At 54.7% G+C, this 19,770-nt stretch overlaps 2 protein-coding genes across 2 annotated transcripts; one reads left to right on the top strand and one right to left on the bottom strand.

Annotated features, from left to right (window-relative positions):
- Positions 1-2,593: 2,593 nt before the first annotated feature.
- Positions 2,594-3,359, bottom strand: LOC135293270 (olfactory receptor 14J1-like). The gene has a single exon (XM_064407263.1). It carries the CDS (start codon positions 3,357-3,359, stop codon positions 2,595-2,597), a length of 765 nt encoding a protein of 254 aa, XP_064263333.1. The 3' UTR covers position 2,594.
- Positions 3,360-9,905: 6,546 nt separating this feature from the next.
- LOC135293287 (maestro heat-like repeat-containing protein family member 6) lies at positions 9,906-15,755 on the top strand. Its single transcript, XM_064407270.1, has 15 exons — positions 9,906-10,426; positions 10,723-10,787; positions 10,901-11,161; positions 11,406-11,554; positions 11,793-11,937; positions 12,156-12,343; positions 12,427-12,564; positions 12,834-12,948; positions 13,121-13,258; positions 13,459-13,635; positions 13,764-13,919; positions 14,072-14,173; positions 14,266-14,506; positions 14,768-14,824; positions 15,134-15,755. The coding sequence occupies exons 3-15, from the start codon at positions 10,949-10,951 to the stop codon at positions 15,367-15,369; spliced, it is 2,055 nt and encodes a 684-aa protein (XP_064263340.1). The 5' UTR covers positions 9,906-10,426; positions 10,723-10,787; positions 10,901-10,948; the 3' UTR covers positions 15,370-15,755.
- The last annotated feature ends 4,015 nt before the right edge of the window (positions 15,756-19,770 follow it).

Below are 19,770 nucleotides of genomic sequence, written 5' to 3'. Positions count from 1 at the left end.
ACGAAAATTCTTTTACACCGATCATAGAACCAAATCAAAACTACGCGGCAGGAAATTGGTGTTCTGTTACCTCCCATATTACCATCGCCCTCTCCTTTGAAGATAAACCCAGATCCCTTCCCAACGGTATATTTTTCATTTGCGGAGACCGAGCATGGGCAGGCATCCCCCCTCGCCTTCTAGGAGGCCCGTGTACATTTGGACGGCTGACGCTGTTTGCTCCCAACAATTCCCAAATTAAAGATTGGAAACAGAAAATTGTCGCACACAATTCGGCCCGTGTAGCAAGAGATCTTAAAGATTTAAATGAACAGTGCGACTCCAATATTGTTCATTGGTCAAAGCCAGAAGGTGTCGCATGGACAGTGTTTCTCCCGTGGGTGTCTATTGCGAAGTCTCTAGGTGAATTAGCCCACCTAGAGTGTTGGGTAGCCAAACAAGCCAATTTTACCTCAGCCGCTCTAAGTAACCTCCTAGCAGACGAGGAAATAACAAGGCAGGCGACTCTCCAAAACCGGGCAGCAATAGATTTTCTATTGCTGCTCCATGATCACCGGTGTGAAGAGTTCGAAGGGCTCTGCTGCCTCAATTTATCATCCAAAGCCGGGGACGCCAGAAGATCTATTGACCAAATGAAGGGAATGATCAGCGACATTAAGGAGAAAACATCAGACTGGCTGGGAGACATCTTTACGGGATGGGGTCTCTCGGGCTGGGTAGTCTCTATTTTGAAAACTGTTGTTTTAGTCCTTTTCATTTTACTGGTCATTTCAATTGCAATTTCTGTCGTTTGGAGAATTCTTAGAGGGTTTATCGTTAAGTCGATGTCTGCTGTGGAAGTGAATCGAGTGGTAGTCGAAGAACAGGTTATGGACGGAAGTCAAGAAGAAGAAGGCACCGAAGAAGACGAGCAATTAAAAGACAACCCCTGGTCAGATGAATCCTCAGAAGATGGTTTTTAAGTTACCCCACTCCTCCTTTTTTTTAAACAAAGAAGGGGGAGATGTTGGGGTGCATTAGTTTTAAGTTGGTTTATTCCTGTACCCCCCATTCCTGTTTATGGTTCTGCCCGGGCTTTCTCTCTCTCCCTCTTCTGAATTGTCCCGTCAGCTACACTTTATCTTTCCTAAATTCCTCCCTAACTGCCTGTCTGTTATTCAGGGTCCTTGCCCACTCATCCAGAACATTCTGTCCTGGGCATTGAAGGACTGGTTTAGAGGTCAGGGTTCAACCCCTAATTTATTTACACTGGACATCTGAGCTGTTTGTTATGCGTTATTCCCTCCTCTCAAAATTTTAGATTGGTCGCTGTGTTCTAGTTATAAGACCTTGCCGAGCAAGCTTTTTTGTCCGCGCCCGATGCACCATCAATAAACACCTCCTTTTTCCCTGTCGGCGCGGTCCAAAGCCTTTTCTCCTGCGGGACGCAGCCCAGCTTCTCTCCTCACGGCTCTGGGGGTTTCTCGCCCTTCTGAAGGCATTCCGCCTTAAATACCTCACTGCTGCCGGCGGTGCTGGCCTGTGCAGCCGGGCGAGTCAGAGACCAAGAGGTCAGCAGTAGCCGCTGCACAGGACAAAGCTGAGTGCTTTCCCTGGTGTCCCCCAGCCCTTGCTGGCCCCAGGGCCTGATGGCATTTGTGCTCCCTCAGGTTCATGTCCCCACAGCAGCAGCATGGGGGTGCTCCCGCCTGCTCTGTGCAATGCAAACAGGGGCTCCTGAGCCAGTGCTGCCGTGGCTGTGCCTGCAAGGATGCGGCACCTGTGTGAGCTGGGGAAGAGGCCAGGGCTGCAGAGGGGGGATGTTGTTGGCAGCTCCATGAGGATGCCCTGGGACGCTGCCCTGGGCTGTGCAGCGCACTGGGGATGGATCAGTCCCTGCTCTGCTGCTCCTTCCCGTCTCCCCCAGGGCCCTTGCAGAGCCCCAGCCATGCTGTTTGCCCCCAGCCTGCCCACAGCCAGCCTGGGGCTGCTCACCCTGGGGCTTTTCTGTGCTGAGCATTGGCCTGGCCGTGTTCTTGAGAGAGCCTGGGCAAGGAGCCTGGAGCCCCCAGGCCCTGGCCTGAGGCGTCAGTGCTGCCCCAGCAGTGCCCATGGCCTGTCCCTGCTGCAGCCCCGGCACTGCCACCCCCAGGACTGTGCCCGGCCCCGAGAGCACTCAGGCCCTGCAGCAACACCAGGGCCACCAGGGCAGCGGGGCAGGGCCACGGCAGCAGCACTGGCAACACCAAGTGCTGCTGCTGCTGCTGCTGGGCACAGCTGCTGTGCTAGCACTGATCTGCCCCCAGCTCTGCACACAGACATTGCTGCTGCAGCTCCAGAGAAGGCAACAAAAGGGCATCTCTGCAGAAAACTCTGCTGGGAGATCTTTTATTTCCTTTATAGCCACCAGGAATGCAGCCTGTCATTGACACAGTCTGTGTCAATGCCACAGGGGAGATGGAGAGAAACAAAATGCGAAATGGCACAGACAATGACATTTATTTGTAGTCAATGTGGAAAATATAAAACAAAGGAAAAAATCCCAACAACTATACCAATAAGAATTATCAAAGATTACTTTTATGACATGTGATTTGCAGACACTGGCCAGCAGTTTAATGTTTGTGAAACCATCCAGTCATCAGTCTCCATACTGCAGCCTTGAGCTCCTGGTTCCTCAGGCTGTAGATGAGGGGGTTCAGGGCTGGAGGCACCACTGTGTACAGAACTGACAGGGCCAGATCCAGGTATGGGGAGGAGATGGAGGGAGGCTTCAGGTGAGCAAATATGGCAGTGCTGAGGAACAGGGAGACCACAGCCAGGTGAGGGAGGCAGGTGGAAAAGGCTTTGTGCCGTCCCTGCTCAGAGGGGATCCTCAGCACAGCCCTGAAGATCTGCACATAGGAGAAAACAATGAACACAAAACAACCAAATCCTAAACAGGAACTAAAAGCAAGAAGCCAAATTTCCCTAAGGTTTGATTGTGAGCAGGAGATCTTGAGGATCTGGGGGATTTCACAGAAGAACTGGCCCAGGGCACTGCCGTGGAACAGGGGCAGGGAAAATGTATTGGCCGAGTGCAGCAGTGAATAGAGAAAGGCACTGGCCCAGGCAGCTGCTGCCATGTGGGCACAAGCTCTGCTGCCCAGGAGGGTTCTGTAGTGCAGGGGTTTGCAGATGGACACATAGCGGTCGTAGCACATGATGGTCAGGAGGAAATACTCTGCTGAGATGAAGAACAGAAATGAAAAGAGCTGTGCAGCACATCCTGTGTAGGAGATGGTGGTGGTGTCCCAGAGGGAATTGTGCATGGCTTTGGGGACAGTGGTGCAGATGGAGCCCAGGTCGCTGAGGGCCAGGTTGAGCAGGAAGAAGAACATGGGCGTGTGCAGGTGGTGGCCGCAGGCTACGGCGCTGATGATGAGGCTGTTGCCCAGGAGGGCAGCCAGGGAGATGCCCAGCAAGAGGCAGAAGTGCAGGAGCTGCAGCTGCCGCGTGTCTGCCAATGCCCGCAGGAGGAAGTGCCTGATGGAGCTGCTGTTGGACATTTGTGGTGCCTTGGCATGGGGATCTGTATAAAAATTAATCATAGAATAGTTGCATTAGGAGAGAATTTTAAATATCCCAGCACGGGCTGGGGACACTTTCCCCCCACTGCCTGCCCAGGGCTCTGCTGCCTGGAGCTGTCCCTGCCTGAGATGGTCCCTGTGTCCAGGGCTGGGTCCTGCCAGTGCTGCCAGAGCCCAGCCCAGCCCTGGGGGCTCAGCTCTGCCCTGCAGACCCCTCCCAGTTCTGGCACTGCCCAGGGGCAGCTCTGGCTCTGCAGGCTCTGATGGCAATGTCAGAGCAACCCTGAGCAGGCTGGAAAAGTGACACTGATGCTGCCTTTAAAGTGAACTGTGGTGATTGCTGTCACTGCCTGGTTTGTTCAGATTTGAGAAAATTGTTTTTATTTTTCTTCACCTGAACTGAGATTAACATCTATATGGAATTTCCGATCCAGGCAACCAACAGCAGTAGATTTAAAAAGCAGGATTGTCCCTTTTATCCAGCCCCTGACTAGCTGTGTTAGCTGTATAATCTACTTGTAGATGTTCGGCAGTTAAATGTTATGCTGGGAGCAATCCTGACCAATGCAGCATCCTCACCACACAAGGAGAACACTTCAAAGCCTTACCAGCTGTCTCCTTCCCCCCAGATCTTGTCCCCCAGTGCTGGGAGCAGCTCCCTGGGCCGGCTGAGAGCTGTCCCTGGCAGGCAGCAGAGTCCCTGCACCAGCACAGCGCCCTGGGCTGCAGGAGCCTGCTCTGCAGGACAGCCCTGGGCACCCCTGGCTGCTCTGCACAAGAGAGAATCAGAGAATGTACTCACAGAGTCTGCAGGCATTGGGATATTCCAGCTTTAGGAGATGGCTCCAGGAGCTGCAGCTGCATTGTCCTGCAGCCAGAGGTTCCTGTGCTAAGGGCTGGCAGTGATTCTGCCCCAGGCACTTCTCAGCTCCTTCCCAGCCCTGACTGATTGAAGCTCTCTGTGCCTCTGGGCTGTGCCTGGGCTGGCTGCAGGCAGTGCCCCAGCCTTGCCGGGCTGGCAGAAGAGCTGCTCATCAAGAGAAATGTGCTTTTGAAGCTCTTCTTGCTTTCCAGGAGCTGCCTCTGGGCCAGGAGCCCAGCCCAGCTCAGCAGCACAGACACAGCACAAGGACTTTAATGACCCTCTGGGGCTTTGTGCTCAGACCCTGAACATCAGTCCCTCAGAGGCAGCTGAAGAAACCTCTCCAGAACTCCAAGGCAGAATCCAACTCCAAGGTTTCTTGGACTTTTGATGGGTCCCACTGAGGGACACGACTGAGAAAGTGTCCCCAGGCCCCAGGCAGAGCAGAGAACTGGAGGCACTGATGACAGGTGGGGACAAAGAGAAGCCAAGTCTTGGTGGCCTGGGGCACAGCAGCAGGGTCTGTGCCACCAAGGGCTGGGAGGAGACACCTTGTCCTGAGGCCCTGGGGCCTCCTGGCACAGCCCCAGCCAGGCTGGGCACTGTCAGCCCCTTGTCCTGCCCTCAGCATCCCCCCTAGCCCACATCCCAGTGGCCTCAAGGATCTGCTGCAAGGAGTCCCTGGGGAGCCTTGCTCAGCAATGGCCCTGGGGGCTCCTGAATGCTCCCAGGGACTGCAGGTTTTTTCAAAGGACTTTGGGTTTTTGCTTTCGCCTTAGAGTCCGTGAGAGGTTTGTGCAATCATGGGCTCCAATTATCTGCTGTAATTAGTCCCTGGAGAGCCTTTGTCACTAACAACACTCGGTGGGGCTCATTAATGCTTCAAGGTACTTCAGTTATTTGAAGGTACTTGGTGTTTCCCTTTTGATACAGACTCTCTGACAGGTTTGTGCAATCATGGCCCCGATTATCTGCTTTAATGAGTCCCTTGAGAGCTTTGTACTGACACTTGGTGGGGCTCATTAATGCTTTGAGATACTCAAGGTTTTTAAGGTACTTTGGATTATCCTTTCCACACTGAGTCTCTGAGATTTTTTTTGTGCCATCCTGGCCTGCAATTCTCTCCTCCAAGGAGTCCATGAGGAGCCTGTGTTGGGGATGGACCTCACTGGGTCCCATTCATGCTTTGAGACACTTTGGATGTTTCCTCTGACTTTGACTCCTGGAAACATTTGTGCAATCTCCTCTCAGGCCCTGAGGTTCCAGGGCTCAGCGCCAAATACACCATGGGGCTCATTAGGATCAGGAAAGTCCTGCCAAACCATGGCTGTGCCTTGATTTCCCTCTGCTCTGCACAGTTCATCAGGGAGATTTCTGTAACGGTTTTGGTTCGCCAATTTGATATTTCTTGGCCAGTGCATCAATTAGGGAGGTGGGTTCCATGTTGGGTAATTTCCAGTGCACTCACTGGAATATTCTTAATCATTTCCTGCTGTGAGGTAGGATTAGGAGAAAGGGAAAATAGACTCAAAACTTTAAAAGTATATAAAGTTTATTTTAAAGTTTACTTTAAAAGTTTATGAATAATAACTAAATGAAAGAGTAATAAGAAGCAGATCAAAACTTTCAGAACTATTTTCTTCTCCCTACGAACTTTTCTTTCTTACTGAGAATGTAAGGAAACAAAACCTAAAATTTCAGTCAGTTTACGACCTCCAGAATAGTCTTTCTTCAGTTCACCTAGTGAGAGGAGTCTCTCTTTCATGCTATGGAGGCTTCTCCATAAAAAACAGTTCTCCATGGCTCTCAATTCCCATGAATAGCAGCCACCCAGAAAATCTGCAGTCGTGAAGTCTTTCCCATTTTTTCACACCTTTCCCCACAGATGTGTTTATGGGCCATGTTGATGTATGGGGTATTGGTTTAAAGATGAGTTGTTTGAGAGCAAAGGTTCTCTTCATCTATTTCTGAAATCATCTTCATCTCTGAGAACAGAGATCTTCTCTCTGTTCTCTGAGGACACAGGGTCTCATCACTCTTCTCTCTTTCACTGTTCAAATATCTCATGGGATCACAGCTACTTCAACATATGCTACTTTACTATGGCGGCCTTTGCTAAACAAGTCATCTCCCCATACTTTTCAATGTGTTATAGGGAAAAAGAGAGTTTGATTTATAATTGCATCCTTCTCTATAGCTTTACAAGAGGATTTCAGCCCTATGATCAAGGCATTTCTTCATCCCTCCCATCTGGGACTCAATTTCCTCTTCACTGATCTTGGTTTCTTCATGTTGCTCCTCTATGTGTCTGAACTTTGTCCTTTTCTCTCACTCGAGGGAGGATGGAAGCACTGAAAGAGTTAATATCTCTCCCGGGGCCTGCAGATGGTTCCGTGACCCCGGCCAGGCTCGGTCCTTGCGGCTGGAGCTGTTTTACCATGGAGGTTTGTGCAGCGGCTGCGCTGGGGCTGTGTCAGGATGGGCCGCGCTGGGGCAGGGCCAGGATCTCAGCAGCCAGGCCAGAACACAGCAGCAGCACGGCCAGGGCCCATGGCTTCTCCTCCCCCTGCCCGGGGCTTGCGGGTGAACCCCAAGGGTGGCAGAATCTTGGCCGAGCCGGCCCGGCCCGGGGCTGCTCCTGGGGCCCGGCGGATCCTGGCTGGGCCCGGGCTGGCGGCGGGGCAGGGCTCGGTAGCGCCCAGGTGTTGGCAACCGCAGCCATGGCCCGGCCCGGCCTCGGCCCCGCGGCCTCCCCTGCCCTGCCCGGCAGCCGATGGGGCCTGGGGGGCTCCCTGGGAAGGGGCCCGGGCCCACGGCAGGAGCCACCCGGCCCGGCCTGGCTGAGACGGGGGCTGGGCCAGCCTTGTTACCTCTTTGCTGGCCAGAAGGGAAAGAGACCCTCCCAGGCTTTCTCGTCTTTAACATGTGTCTTCACAGAGGCATGTACAGTTTCCTTAGTGGTTTAATGCCGGGGTCGGCTGCCAGTGGTCTCTGCCCCAGCACGGGAAAAGGTGGTTCTGGGCAGGCTGCACTCTCGAAGAAGGAGTCTGGACTCTTGCTTTTTGGTCTTCAGTTCAGTTTATTGTTCCTTATCTACAGAGTTTTTCTGTCTGTCCAGCTGAGGTCTGATCAGCAAGAGAGCCAAGGGCACTCTCTCCCGCCCACGGGGCAGTTGTCTCTTTTATAGTAAAAACTACGTATAAGATATTTACCTTCAATTTCCAATACTTTTCGCCCTTGTTGGCAAGTGCACTTTCCCTATGAACCAATCCACACATGCCAACATCATCCTGAACATGGATGCCAAGGAGAAGAAAGAAGAAGGACAGGGCATGCCCAAATTCCTCCATCCTGGGACTCCTGACCCCCATGTACAGAATTTCAAACCCCTCTGTACAACATACAAAACCCCCCTGTACAGTGCTCCAAAGTTTTTCCCTTCACCCTGTGATTGCTACTACTGTGCTACTTAAACTTTTGTGACCCGCAATTCTTTATATAAGGTTGGCAATTTGCTCCATGAATTAAGATCGAATTTCCAGGTGTCTTTGGCTTCTTGCCAGGGTCTCCGAGCCCCTGCCAGGGATTTAAGACATCCAGGGCATCCAGAGAGATGTCCTGGGTTCCGACAGCCCATCCCCCTTTTTTACCTCCCAGCTCACCCCTTCACCTTGTGTTCCCTTAATAAACAGTTTGGCTTTTTCGCTTGACCCATGGCTCCGTCCGTGGAGCTGAAGCGGTGCAAAACCTGAGCCCGGGGACACGCAGGGCCCTGCTGCCCTTCTCTTGTGTGCTGCGTTCTGTGCATGGACAGAGAGGAACAAGGGCAGCTCAGGCTGCAAAGGTCCCTGTCCTGCTGCTCCAGTTGCACAGCACTGTGGAGTTAAAGGTGGTGCTGAGCATGCTGAGGGGGACAAGGAGCCTGGGTTTTAGAAGAGCCAGCTTGAGTATGCTCTGAACCCAGCCGTGAGGAATTCCATGGCAGGCATCCACCGAGGGCAAAGGAGCTTGCAATGCTGGAAGTTTTCACAAAAGCTTCCTGAAAGCACAGCAATGTTCCAGCCCTACACAGGGACAGGAAGAGGGCAGAACCAGAGACCACTGTGGCCCTGCAGTGAGCTCTGAGTGTGCCTCAAAGCAAATGAAGCAGCAGCAGCAGTGGAGCGGCTGAGGCTCAGAGGCGCGAGCGTCCCAGTGGCCGCAGCGCTGTCAGGCAGTGCCTGCATGCTGGGTGCAGTTCCGGCGGCTCTGCTCTCCCCACAAGCGAGGAAGCTCAGTCCCTGCCTCAGAGCCAGTCAGAAACCCAACCAAGAGAGACCAGGGGCAAGGGATCCTTCTCATCTCTCTGGGGCATGGCTGCAAAACAGTGGCTGCATCTTTTTGCGCCTGTGTTTGGGGTGTGCCGAGCCCAGAGCTGGCCAGCTTGTGCTCTGCTCTCCCAGGAGCGTTCTGGGCAGACAGAAGTGCTGTGTGCACAGTGGGGAAGGGGCTCACCAGAGCCTCCTGTGGGAACAGGGCTCCGCTCCCTGGCTGGCAACAGCCCGGTTTTGCTGCCCTGCACGCAGACAGGAGTTCGGGCATGTGAAGAGGCAGCGGGCAGCTCTTGTTTATAGGGGGCCCGGGGCTGCGCACCAGAAGGGACCTGTGGAAACAGACTCGGGGGAAGGAAGAGGAGCTCGAGCTGGAGTGCCTGTGTTGCAAGAAGCAGAAGGAATTCAGCATTGCCAGGGTTTCTTAAGTGTGTGTTGATGTTCCCCGGGAAATCCACACATTTGGGGAAATGCCTTTGGAAGAGAGGGGCTTGCTTCTCAAGCAAAGGGCTTCCCCAGGAGCCCCCAGTGAGGTAGGTGCAGCTGTCTCCCTTTGCCTCCCTGCGCTCCTTTCCGTCCTTGAGTCCCCTTGCACTTGGCAGAGGGGCGTGGGAAGGGAGAAGGATGTGAAGAGCAAATTTGGCATCTGCCTGGACCTGCAGAGACCAAGCCAAGCACCTGTGGTAGGGTATGTTCTCACCTTTGAGCACAGGACAGAGTCGGATCATCTCTGTCCAGCCAAGAGCCCCAAATGTCTCTCAGAGAGCTGTGAATTCAAAGGCCTTTATGCACACATTAATGCCATCTTCCCTATCTGGTGTGCTTTAGCTCTTGGCAAGATGTGTTTGCTTCTTGCTTGCTGGAAGCCACTCTGCTCCAGGGCCAGCACCGAGCTGGGCTGTGCGGGCCAGGCACAGACGTGGAGAGGCCTTCCCTGAGCACTTGGCCGGCCTTGGTGTGTCCAGGGCTGTGTTAGACACTCGGGGCAACAGATTCCTTCCAACCGGGGCCACCTTGCCTGGGGAGGGGGTGGCCTCGGGGCACGTGGCAGCGTCTCCAAGGGCCCCTTGTGACACGCTGCAGCAGGGTCACCATGGGGCAGAGTGGGACAGGGTGTCACAGCAGCCCTTTGTGACACGTGCTGACACAGGTGCCAGCAGCGTCGCGGCCAGGCCACAATGCTCGGTGCATGTGACGGGATAGGACAGGACAGAGCGGTGCTGTGAGGAGCCCCCACACAGCAGCTCATTCCTTGCTGACCCAGAGCTTTTCCGAGGCATTACTCCTGCGGCTGGTCTCACGGCCAGACCTCGGGACTCGCTGACTTGGAGCTTTTCCAAGGCATCCCCCATCCCTGCCGCCAGTGCCTTCGTGGCAAGGCTGTGGGACTTGGTGACATCCATTGTTCACGAGGAGTCTCCTGTCATTGTGGCAGGAGCCCTCGGGAACACAGTGCAGGACTTGCTGTCCTGTAGTCTTCCTGAGGCCTCTCTTTTGCAGGTGCCTGCAAGGCGTGACTGCGGCATCGCTGACTCGGACCTTTGCCAAAGCATCTGTCTCGAAGGTGTCCTCAAGGTCGGACAGCGGGATAGCGAGCAGGGTGTTCAGCCTGTTCAGGAGGCTTCAGGGGAAGAAAAAGAACGGCCCTGCAGCTGCCCCAGCACAGCAGCCTGCGGAACCGGAGCAGTTGCAGCCACTGCAGGATGGTTAGTGGCAGAGCTGGGCAGCAGGGCTGGTGCCTGCAGCCAGCCTGGCCCCATCCCATCCCATCCCATCCCATCCCATCCCATCCCATCCCATCCCATCCCATCCCATCCCATCCCATCCCATCCCATCCCTGATATGCCCACAGACAGGGCTCAGGACTGCCCCTCCAATGACAGCCATGCTCCGTGCCCCGGGCACGCAGGGTGCTGTCCCTGCCTGGAGAGCGCAGGGCTCGCCTGTGTTCTCCGGCCTCTCCCACGGCCCCTCAGCTCTGGCTGCGCTCCCTCTTTGCCAGATGCAGCCAAGGACCAGACTCAGGAGCAGGACCCCACCCATGGCCGCTTCCGCAGAGCGGTGCAGGTACCTGCGGCCATCCTCACCTGGGCCAGCCCTGCTGGCACTGCTCAGCCCAGCCCCACACTTGGAGCAGACCATGGAACATCCCTCTCTTCCTGCCCTTCCTTCTGCTGCAGGCGCTGCGGAGGTTCCTGCGCATTCGGTGCAGAAAGACCAGCGCCACCATGACCAAGAGCACGGCCGACCCTGACTCCAGGCCCAGCGAGCTGCAGACAGAGCCTGCTGCCAGCACAGCGTCCTCTGAGCTTGCTGCAACCTGTGACCGGGCAGCGGCCGAGGGCAGGGCAGAGGCTGACATGGCCCTGACTGAGGGCATGGCCACCTCAAACAACCAGACTCAGGCCATGCCACAGACTGACGCCATGACTGCACGAACTGTGAGTCCTGCATCCAGGCTGGAGTTTTTCCAGAAGGGTGTTTCTTCTCCGCAGCAGGCAAGCAGTCTGGGGCCAGGGCTGGAGGCCTCCCAGGATCATGTGGCCCCTCAAGCCATGTCCACTAGGCCCGCTCAGCTTCGGGGCCATCACAGTGGGGTGGGAAGGCAAGCACTTCCTGGGGGAAGCTGGGGAAGTTGCTCCCTTTTTACACCACACCAAGTCTTCCCCATGCTGCTTCCTCCAGGTGTTAGCCACGGTGAAGGACATTCTACAGAGACTCGGGTCCTGCGACACTGTGGATGCCGAGCTGCAAATGGATATTGTGAGCCTGACTGAAAAACACCCTGCTCACGTGGTGATGAGCCTCCTGCACTGTGCCCCATTGTGTGACAGGTACGGAGCACAACTGCCTCAAGAGCTCAGTGCTTGTGGGCCTGTAGGGCCCCTCGTCCTGTACAGCCTGTCCAGTGGGGTCTGTCAGACAGCAGAGAGCTCCGGGACTCTCGGGCCCCTCTGTTTCCCCAGCCTGCTGCCATGCTCCCTCCCGGCCCCTCAGGGCACCGGGACTCTGTCACCCGGCCCCACGCAGCTGCACGGGGCAGGGTGCTGACACACAGCTCTGGTCCCACAGAGCTGCCACACTGATGTGGAGGGCCATGGGAACCTCGGAAGTAGCCGCGGAGGAGGTGCTTCCAGCGCTGCTCTGTGTGCTAGAGAAGCAGCCACCGTACGGCACGTTCTTCTGCAGCGGGGACGAGGCCGTCTTTGCCCTGGCTGTGAGTTTCTGGAGCTGGCCTTTGCTCACCCTCCAGGTCACCTCTCCAGCAGCTCTCCATGCTCTCGCCACGCTGCAGCTCCCGGCCTGGGCTGAAAGCTGGGCTCAGGGCAGGCTCAGGGGTAGCAGGCTGGGTGCTCGCCCTGCGTCTCCCCTCGGGCCCTACCTCATGGACACCTCAGCACTGAGCGCTGCCTCGGGGTGTTTTGTGTCTTGCAGGCAACTCTGGTGCTGTGGAGGATTGCCCCCCTGTCTGAGTGGCACTACGGAATACTCCTTCATTCTCCCCAGCTGTTTGTGGATCTGCTCTTGCAAATTTTCATCACCACAGAGCAGATGCCAGAGAATGTTCAGAACTTCTGGAGAGTGTGTCAGGAGGAACACGGCCTTCCCAGTGACCCCAACAGGTCCCAGTCGCCCTGTCCTTCCCATGCCCCCTGTGGCCAGGGCCCGTGCTCCCAGCGTGACCTGGCCTTTGCTCGGCACACAGGTTTGCAGCGCAGACCATGAAGGCTCTGCTCTCCCAGCTGGGCTTTGACAAGAAGCTGGTGGCTCTGGAGCACCTGCAGGTCTGGGACACCCTGCTCTGTGCCGACACCCAGCATGAGGCAGCAGGCCTGCTGGCCAGGTGAGACCCCCTTCTCCCCACTGCCACCGCCAGCATTTGTGCCCTGTGTCCGGAGTGCCCCACACAGTCCCTGTGGTTGTAAGCCAGAGGGCCGAGGGATGGCCAAGCAGACTGTAAAGCCTGGGAGAGGAGGATGCCCAGGAACAGCTGCCTCCCAAGGGGCCCGTGACCCCTCGCAGAGTGCTGGGGAAAGATCAGACTTCTGTCAGTCACTCCCGGGAGAGGTTTGCCCCCCAGCTCAAGGCCTGGGTGCCTTTTTCCCCTGCCAGGGAGATGCGCTGTGGCTTGACCCCCTTGTGTCCCCACATGGCCTCGCACCTGCTCAGCCTGCTCATCGGGAAGCAGCCACACTGGGATCTGCCTGCCCTGGCGTTCTTGGTGGAGGTGAGCCTGATGGCCAGCGCTGCCTGGCTGAGCTTCCTCCCAGCTCTCTGGCCTCTGGTAGCTGCAGCCGCCTGGGACGCTGCCCGTGCCCGCTGCTGCTGCCTGGGCCCGGCCCTGTGCGGCTCCGGGCTCCTGCTGGCCACGTCCCCTGTCACTGCCCTGTGCCTTTCAGCTCCTGGAATGTCTGGACTTGAGCCAACACGGTCCCAGTGCCCTGTGGGTCGTATCCAGGCACCTGCCGAGCGAGTGCAGGGATAGGCTGCTCCTGCAGCTCAGAGGCCTCGTGGTGCTCAGCAAGGAGCCCTCGCTGGTGAGAAGAGGGCAGTGGCTGAAGCCGCGCTGGCAGGGTGGGGCTGGGGAACACAGACCTTTGGCCTTGGCTGGGCTCTGACAGCAGAGGCAGCTGCTCCCAGCTCTCCTGCCTCCCGCTTCAGCTGCCCCAGTGCCCCAAGCAGCTCTTGGTGCTGCAGCCATTCACAGCTTCACAGCACAGCCTCGTCTTGCACACAGAGCGGAGAAATACGCGGCCTCTATCAACACCTGCTGGAGCAGCTGGCTGATCCCAATGCAGAGATGGTCTGGATGACCCTCTCTGTGCTCACGCATGTGCTCCAGGACAAAGACCATAAGATAGCCAGCATCACCACCCTGAAGCTGGCTGAGGCCCTGCTGCCACACTTTGACAACGTAAGGCTCTGTGCCCCCAGCCAAGGGCACTGGATGCTGCCTGGAAACTTTGTACTCTCTACAGTTTTGGGCCATTGCCCCAGTGGACCTGGAGTAGTTGGTGCTTAGGACTTTTCCTTTCCTTCCAGGACAACAGCCAGGTGCAGCTGCTCTCCATTCAGCTCTTCAGCAAGGTGATGGAGCTGGTAGTGGAAGAGGGGGAAGAGCCTCTCACGAGAATTGTGAGCCAGAGCCTGCTCCCTCTATTCCTGCGCTGGCACGATGAGAACCTGCACGTGGCCAAGGTGAGGTTTTGTGGCATGCTGCTGCATCCCTGGGAAGGGGCTCGGCTGCCTCCTGCCCTGGTGCCTGGCGGGCTCCAGCCTCCCCCTGGCCTTGGCACAGGGACACGGGTCCTGTGCCCTGGTGCCACCTGTGGCTCTCTGCTGCTCTCCAGGCCTCTCACGAAGCCCTGCTTTGTGCGGCACGCTTCCTGAGGAGGACGGACCTTGAGGAGCTGCTGACGAAGGAGCAGCGGATGAAGTTTGTCCAGAGCCTGGTAAGGACACCCGGGAGCCCCAGCCGCAGCCTGGAGAAGCCCCCTGCCCCCAGTGCTCAGCGTGGGGGGCTGGCAGCTCTGTCCCTGCCCAGCGCCGCACCCGGGGCCGCCAGCCCGCGCCCCGCGCGCTGCTCCCTGCCCTGGGCCGTGCGGGCCGGCTCGGCCGGTGCTGGGCGCAGGGAGCGCCCGGCCGAGGGGCAGAGCCCGTGCCGAGCCTTCGCTCCCCGCAGCTGCTGCAGGATGCGAGCCGAGCGGCCGAGCACCTGCGCTGGGCCCTGCCGCGCCTGCAGAGCCCGCAGAGGCCCCTGCGAGAGGCGGCCGTCAGGATCATCGGTGAGCCACGAGCCCGGCGTCCCTCCCCGCCTCCCGGCCTGGCCGCTGCCCCGGCAGCGGGAGCTGCGCCCGGGCCGCTGCAGCCCCGCCCGCCCTCGGCGCTGCCACCGCCCTCCCGCAGCCGTGCCCTCCCTCGGGCGGCAGCGTGCGGCAGGGCCCGGGCTGAGCCCTGCCCGGGGAGGAGGGCGTGCGGCCCCGGGCTGGCAGCGCCCGTGTCGGGCAGCTGTGCCGCCTGGGGCCCCACAGCCTCTGTGTTGCCAGGGGTGGCCGGATCGCTCATGACGGGGCAGAAGGAGGAGCTCCGGGTCTTCGCTGAGGGTGAGTGAGGGCAGCCGCGGGCCAGCGGGGACCGCCGGGGCAGCTGCACATCCCGGCCCTGGAGCTACAATCTGTGCCCGGGCTGCCGAGGGCTCTGCTCCCTGTGCGGACCAGGGGCGGCAGGGGCAGAGCCCGGAGAGCTTTCAGGGACACGTGCGGGATGCGAGGCCAGCACCTTCCAGCCCAAACCCTTGTCTGCTGCTCCCTCCTGGCCATGGCAAGAGCCGGCTGCGATGGCCCTGGCAGGAGGCTTTCCTTGCATTCCCTCAATCTGGCCGCTGGCCGTGGCTCTGTTCCTCTCTCTTCCAGTTCTTCAAGCTGTCAGGGAAGATCAGAGTCCATCCTGCAGGAACACATTGATGCAGATTGCATTGGAAAGAAGACCTGAGAGACTTAGTTTGTCTGCTGGATCAGATGGATGTGCTCACACATGTGCTCCAGGAGAGTCCTTCAGTGATTTCCAGCTCCCATTGGCGATGGGAACACCTGCAGAGGAGAATGGACCAGCTGGAGCTCCAGGCACAGCTCTAGCTGCTCACAGCTGAGCCTGTGGAACGCTCCAGGAGCCATCCCTGCTGCCATCTCTCTCCCTGTTAGCAGCTCCCTCCCTGTAGCCCTCAGACCCTGCCCATCCCCTTTTTTACCTCCCCAGCTGACCCCTTTCCTTTGCTTCTCCTTAATAAAGAGTTTGGCTTTTTCTGAAACCCAAAGGCAGGAGCACCTGCAGAGCAGAATGGACCAGCTGGAGCTCCAGGCACAGCTCTAGCTGCTCACAGCTGAGCCTGTGGCAAGCTCCAGGAGCTCCTGCCATCCCTCTCCCTCTTGGCAGCTCCCTCCCTGCAGCCCTCAGGCCTTGTCCATCCCCCTTTTGACCTCCCAGCTTACCCCTTCCCTTCTCTTTCCCTTAATAAAGTTTGGCTTTTTCACGTTACCCGCGTCTTCATGGAGCTGAAGCGGTGCAAAACCTGAGCCCGGGGACACGCAGGGCCCTGCTGCCCTTCTCTTGTGTGCTGCGTTCTGTGCATGGACAGAGAGGAACAAGGGCAGCTCAGGCTGCAAAGGTCCCTGTCCTGCTGCTCCAGTTGCACAGCACTGTGGAGTTAAAGGTGGTGCTGAGCATGCTGAGGGGGACAAGGAGCCTGGGTTTTAGAAGAGCCAGCTTGAGTATGCTCTGAACCCAGCCGTGAGGAATTCCATGGCAGGCATCCACCGAGGGCAAAGGAGCTTGCAATGCTGGATGTTTTCACAAAAGCTTCCTGAAAGCACAGCAATGCTCCAGCCCTACACAGGGACAGGAAGAGGGCAGAACCAGAGACCACTGTGGCCCTGCAGTGAGCTCTGGGTGTGCCTCAAAGCAAATGAAGCAGCAGCAGCAGCAGAGCGGCTGAGGCTCAGAGGCACGAGCGTCCCAGTGGCCGCAGCGCTCTCAGGCAGTGCCTGCACGCTGGGTGTGGTTCCGGCGGCTCTGCTCTCCCCACAAGCAAGGAAGCTCAGCCCCTGCCCCAGAGCCAGTCAGAAACCCAACCAAGAGAGACCAGGGGCATGGGATCCTTCCCATCTCTCTGGGGCATGGCTGCAAAACAGCTGCTTGTGTTTGTAGGTGGCCCCGTCCTGTGAGCCCAAAGTGACATGTGGATACAGAGTTGGGGGAAGGAATGACATTGTAGGAAAGAAGAGGTAATTTATGTTATTTAGGGAAAGAATACTTTTGCATTGCAAACTGATTTGTACTGAAAATGTGTGCAATTACAAAGTCTAGCTCAGCTGGGTGAACTAGCCTCTGGGCTGACTGACGGGCTCACAAGCAATAGGAGCTCTCCTAGGGTGCAGGCATTTTTTTGGTTCTGATAGACCAATGAGCTGTCGTGACTCAGGAGTTTTGAACTGACTGTAAAAGAAAGCTCCTGATAATAAAAGAGGCTGTTTGTCTGAGGAAACAGGAATGGATTGTCTTGTGTTAATTTTCAGACCATTGTGTCAGAATGTGTCCTGCAAGTACTGACAATAGCAGAGCACTACAGCACTTCCTTACAGTAGATATAGTGGAAGGTAAAATATATGGTCAGGTCTTAAGGCAAAATTATGTGTAACACTTTTTTTTTCTTGAAGGCAATTTTCAGGAGATTAAGAGCTATAAATGCATTAGAGAATACCTGTTCTAGCTGTACTTTTAAAACAACCTTTTCATTGCTGTTCGATGGTATGGTTGGAAATAGCTGAAGGAGAACAGCTCTGTCCAAACATATTTCTTCGTGTTACAGATGAGTGTGTTTTTCCAGTAGCTAGGTAACCAGAAACACTTCCCTTCAGCTTGTTGGCCTTTGGACTCTTTCGTGTTAAGTAGAGAAAAAGTAAGGAAGAAGCAATTGGGTTAATATATGTCTGTGCTAAAGAGACGTGTGCACAACTTTGTCTCCTCAAGGGTGGGGCAGCCCCTGCAGTTAATATGCACTGTGTAGGGGGGGTCCTGAAGCCACTGAGACTTGCTTTGTTCTGTTGTCAGACCACTTTGGATTTCTCCTTGGGAAAGCCCTCATCGAAAGTTTTAAGGCCACAAGTGGGTTGAACTGTATTTTTAGTCATTGAAGTGCACAGGAAAATGTAACTAGATCCTCAGTTTCACCTTGAAAAATGAAATACTTTGAAGTGTAGGATTTGCTTCGCTGCAACAATGTAAGAACTGTGTTTGCTGGGCTTTAATTTGGTATTTATTGTCTGAAGCTCTTTTATCTTGCCAGATTTCCAGAGGACATTTACTTTCAAATCTCTAGGGAAATCCAGATTTCCAGAGGACACTTATTTTCAAATATCTGAGGAAAAGGAGCTAATTTTCTATTCTAAACTCATTGAATGGCAACTGAACATAATTCTGTGGTTTTGCCACTGACATTACCTCATGAAATAATAATGGTTATTTTTAAAAAGAATAGAGGAGATTTTTTCATCTGCAGTGAGAACCAGAAGAATTCCATCATATCTGTCCTTGGAATTCTGAATTGTTTCGTAGAGAAAATGATGCAAGTGATTCCAGAGATTTCTAAATGTAGTGCTAGGAAGGGAAGACGTTCATAGCAAGAGTGTATGGTGAGATTTTAATGGGGTATATTGTTTCATGCAATACCTTTTAGTTGTATTTTAGTAAAGACTTCAAAATGTGTTTGAAGGACCTCTCTGCATATATATATTTCACCCCTCTTAACTGCAAAGATAACGAAACCTACTCCTATTAGTTCCATGTACTAATTTGCCATCTTTAAAACAGCAACATTTATATCATTGGTAACATTAGATACCAACAGAAACATTGGCTTGGAAATAAATGAATGAAAATAAATTCAAATATACAACCATTTTAAAAGGAAAAGTTTTCAGACGTAAACCACTCCATCCTGAGAAAGAAAAGAAAGGACTCGATTTCCCCAGAAATTGGATATCATATTCACTTTCCAACTTTTATTGAGTATTGCTTTTCCTTGTCCCTCTGACATTTTAGGCTTTCTGTAAGAGGCACTGGTGTGTTTTCTGCCCAGTGTTTTCTGTTTGGCAGAGCTTTTAACACAGGCATACAAACCTTTTCTCCCCAGAAAATGTTTTCAGATCAATGTTTCCAAGTGATCTGTTCAGAACCAACGGGCGCCCAGAATATTGATTTCCTGCTCAGGACCAGAGAAGAGGCAAATCAGGGTAAGGTAGGAGAATAGGTGTGATGTAGAGAAGCTTTTCCACAGGGAGTGGGGCAGGGAGTGCAACTGGGCACACACAGGGGAGCAGCAAGGGCTGCAGACAGCGAGGATATTTGGAGCTGGGGAGGATCGCAGCTGTGCGAGTGGGGAGCAGGTGACTGCCCCTACAAAAGCGCATGGAGTGGCACAGCTCCGTGTGTGGGGACACCACTCACCACGGCCACAACACCTGCCCACGTCGCTGTTGCTGCCTGCAGGAGCTGGCACAAGCCCCTGGTGCAGCAGTGAGAGAGGCCGCCTGCCTAAACTACACCCCAAAGGGATTCTTGTGAACTGGGGACCCTGTAAGGTTTCAGAGTCTATCTGCACGAAATGCAAAGCCAGCCACCATCATTCTCGTCACAGCAGCCTTACAAACAGGGCCCTGCTCTGCCTCCCCTGCCATCCTGCCTGCAGTCTGTTCCAACTCACAGTATGCCCCAGTGTGTGTGATGATCTGGTATTTGAGTTTATTGACAGTAGGAAACATTGTGGTCTTCCACACTGAGCTTCTGAAGCCTCACAGCTTTTATTTAAATGATCTTCATTGTTTTCAAATAATTTCACTGCATAAGTCTTCTGTTGCCAGACTGAGAGCTAGATAGTTCATCTTACATAGCTGAGGGAGTTCTCACATTTCCACATGGTTTGGCTACTGAAGATTGGAATCTGTGCCCTACTTCCTTATCTTATAACACACTCTATAGAACATATTCTTAGGTTTGCTGATTATTTTCTTTGGCCTATGGAGCAAGCAGTCAGATAAAATTCTAACTTGGACCAAGAGCACTGCAGTGGGCCTGGAATCAAAGAACCAATTTCTTTCAAACTTCAGGTTGAATGCAAAATTAAATTTCTATCTTAGAATCCTTTGCAGTGTGAGTGAAATGAACGGTGTCCTCTTGCACATGCAGAATGATACAGACACCAAAAATGATGCATTTTCCTAGCAGCAGTTGAGTATGAGCAACAAGTAACAAACAGCAGCAAATAAAACCCCACATATATTCCATCCCTTTTTCCCTGTGAATATCCCCATGGATGAAGCCTTAGGATTGTCCACTGCAAAGAAATTAACAATGAGATTGCATAAAAGACAGCTCAGCTATTTGACAAAACACGGGCCAATTTAGCATAAGTTTGATAACAACAATTCAACTGTTGTAAGATACATTATGTGACACTAAATGGCTTGACCCTGCTTAGTCTTGTCTTCCATAGCTC

Source organism: Passer domesticus, unplaced genomic scaffold (assembly GCF_036417665.1).
Source record: "Passer domesticus isolate bPasDom1 unplaced genomic scaffold, bPasDom1.hap1 HAP1_SCAFFOLD_98, whole genome shotgun sequence".
Lineage (NCBI taxonomy): Eukaryota > Metazoa > Chordata > Aves > Passeriformes > Passeridae > Passer > Passer domesticus.
Note: the sequence above shows the minus strand (reverse complement) of the source record. Positions and strands in the feature narration are given on the sequence as shown.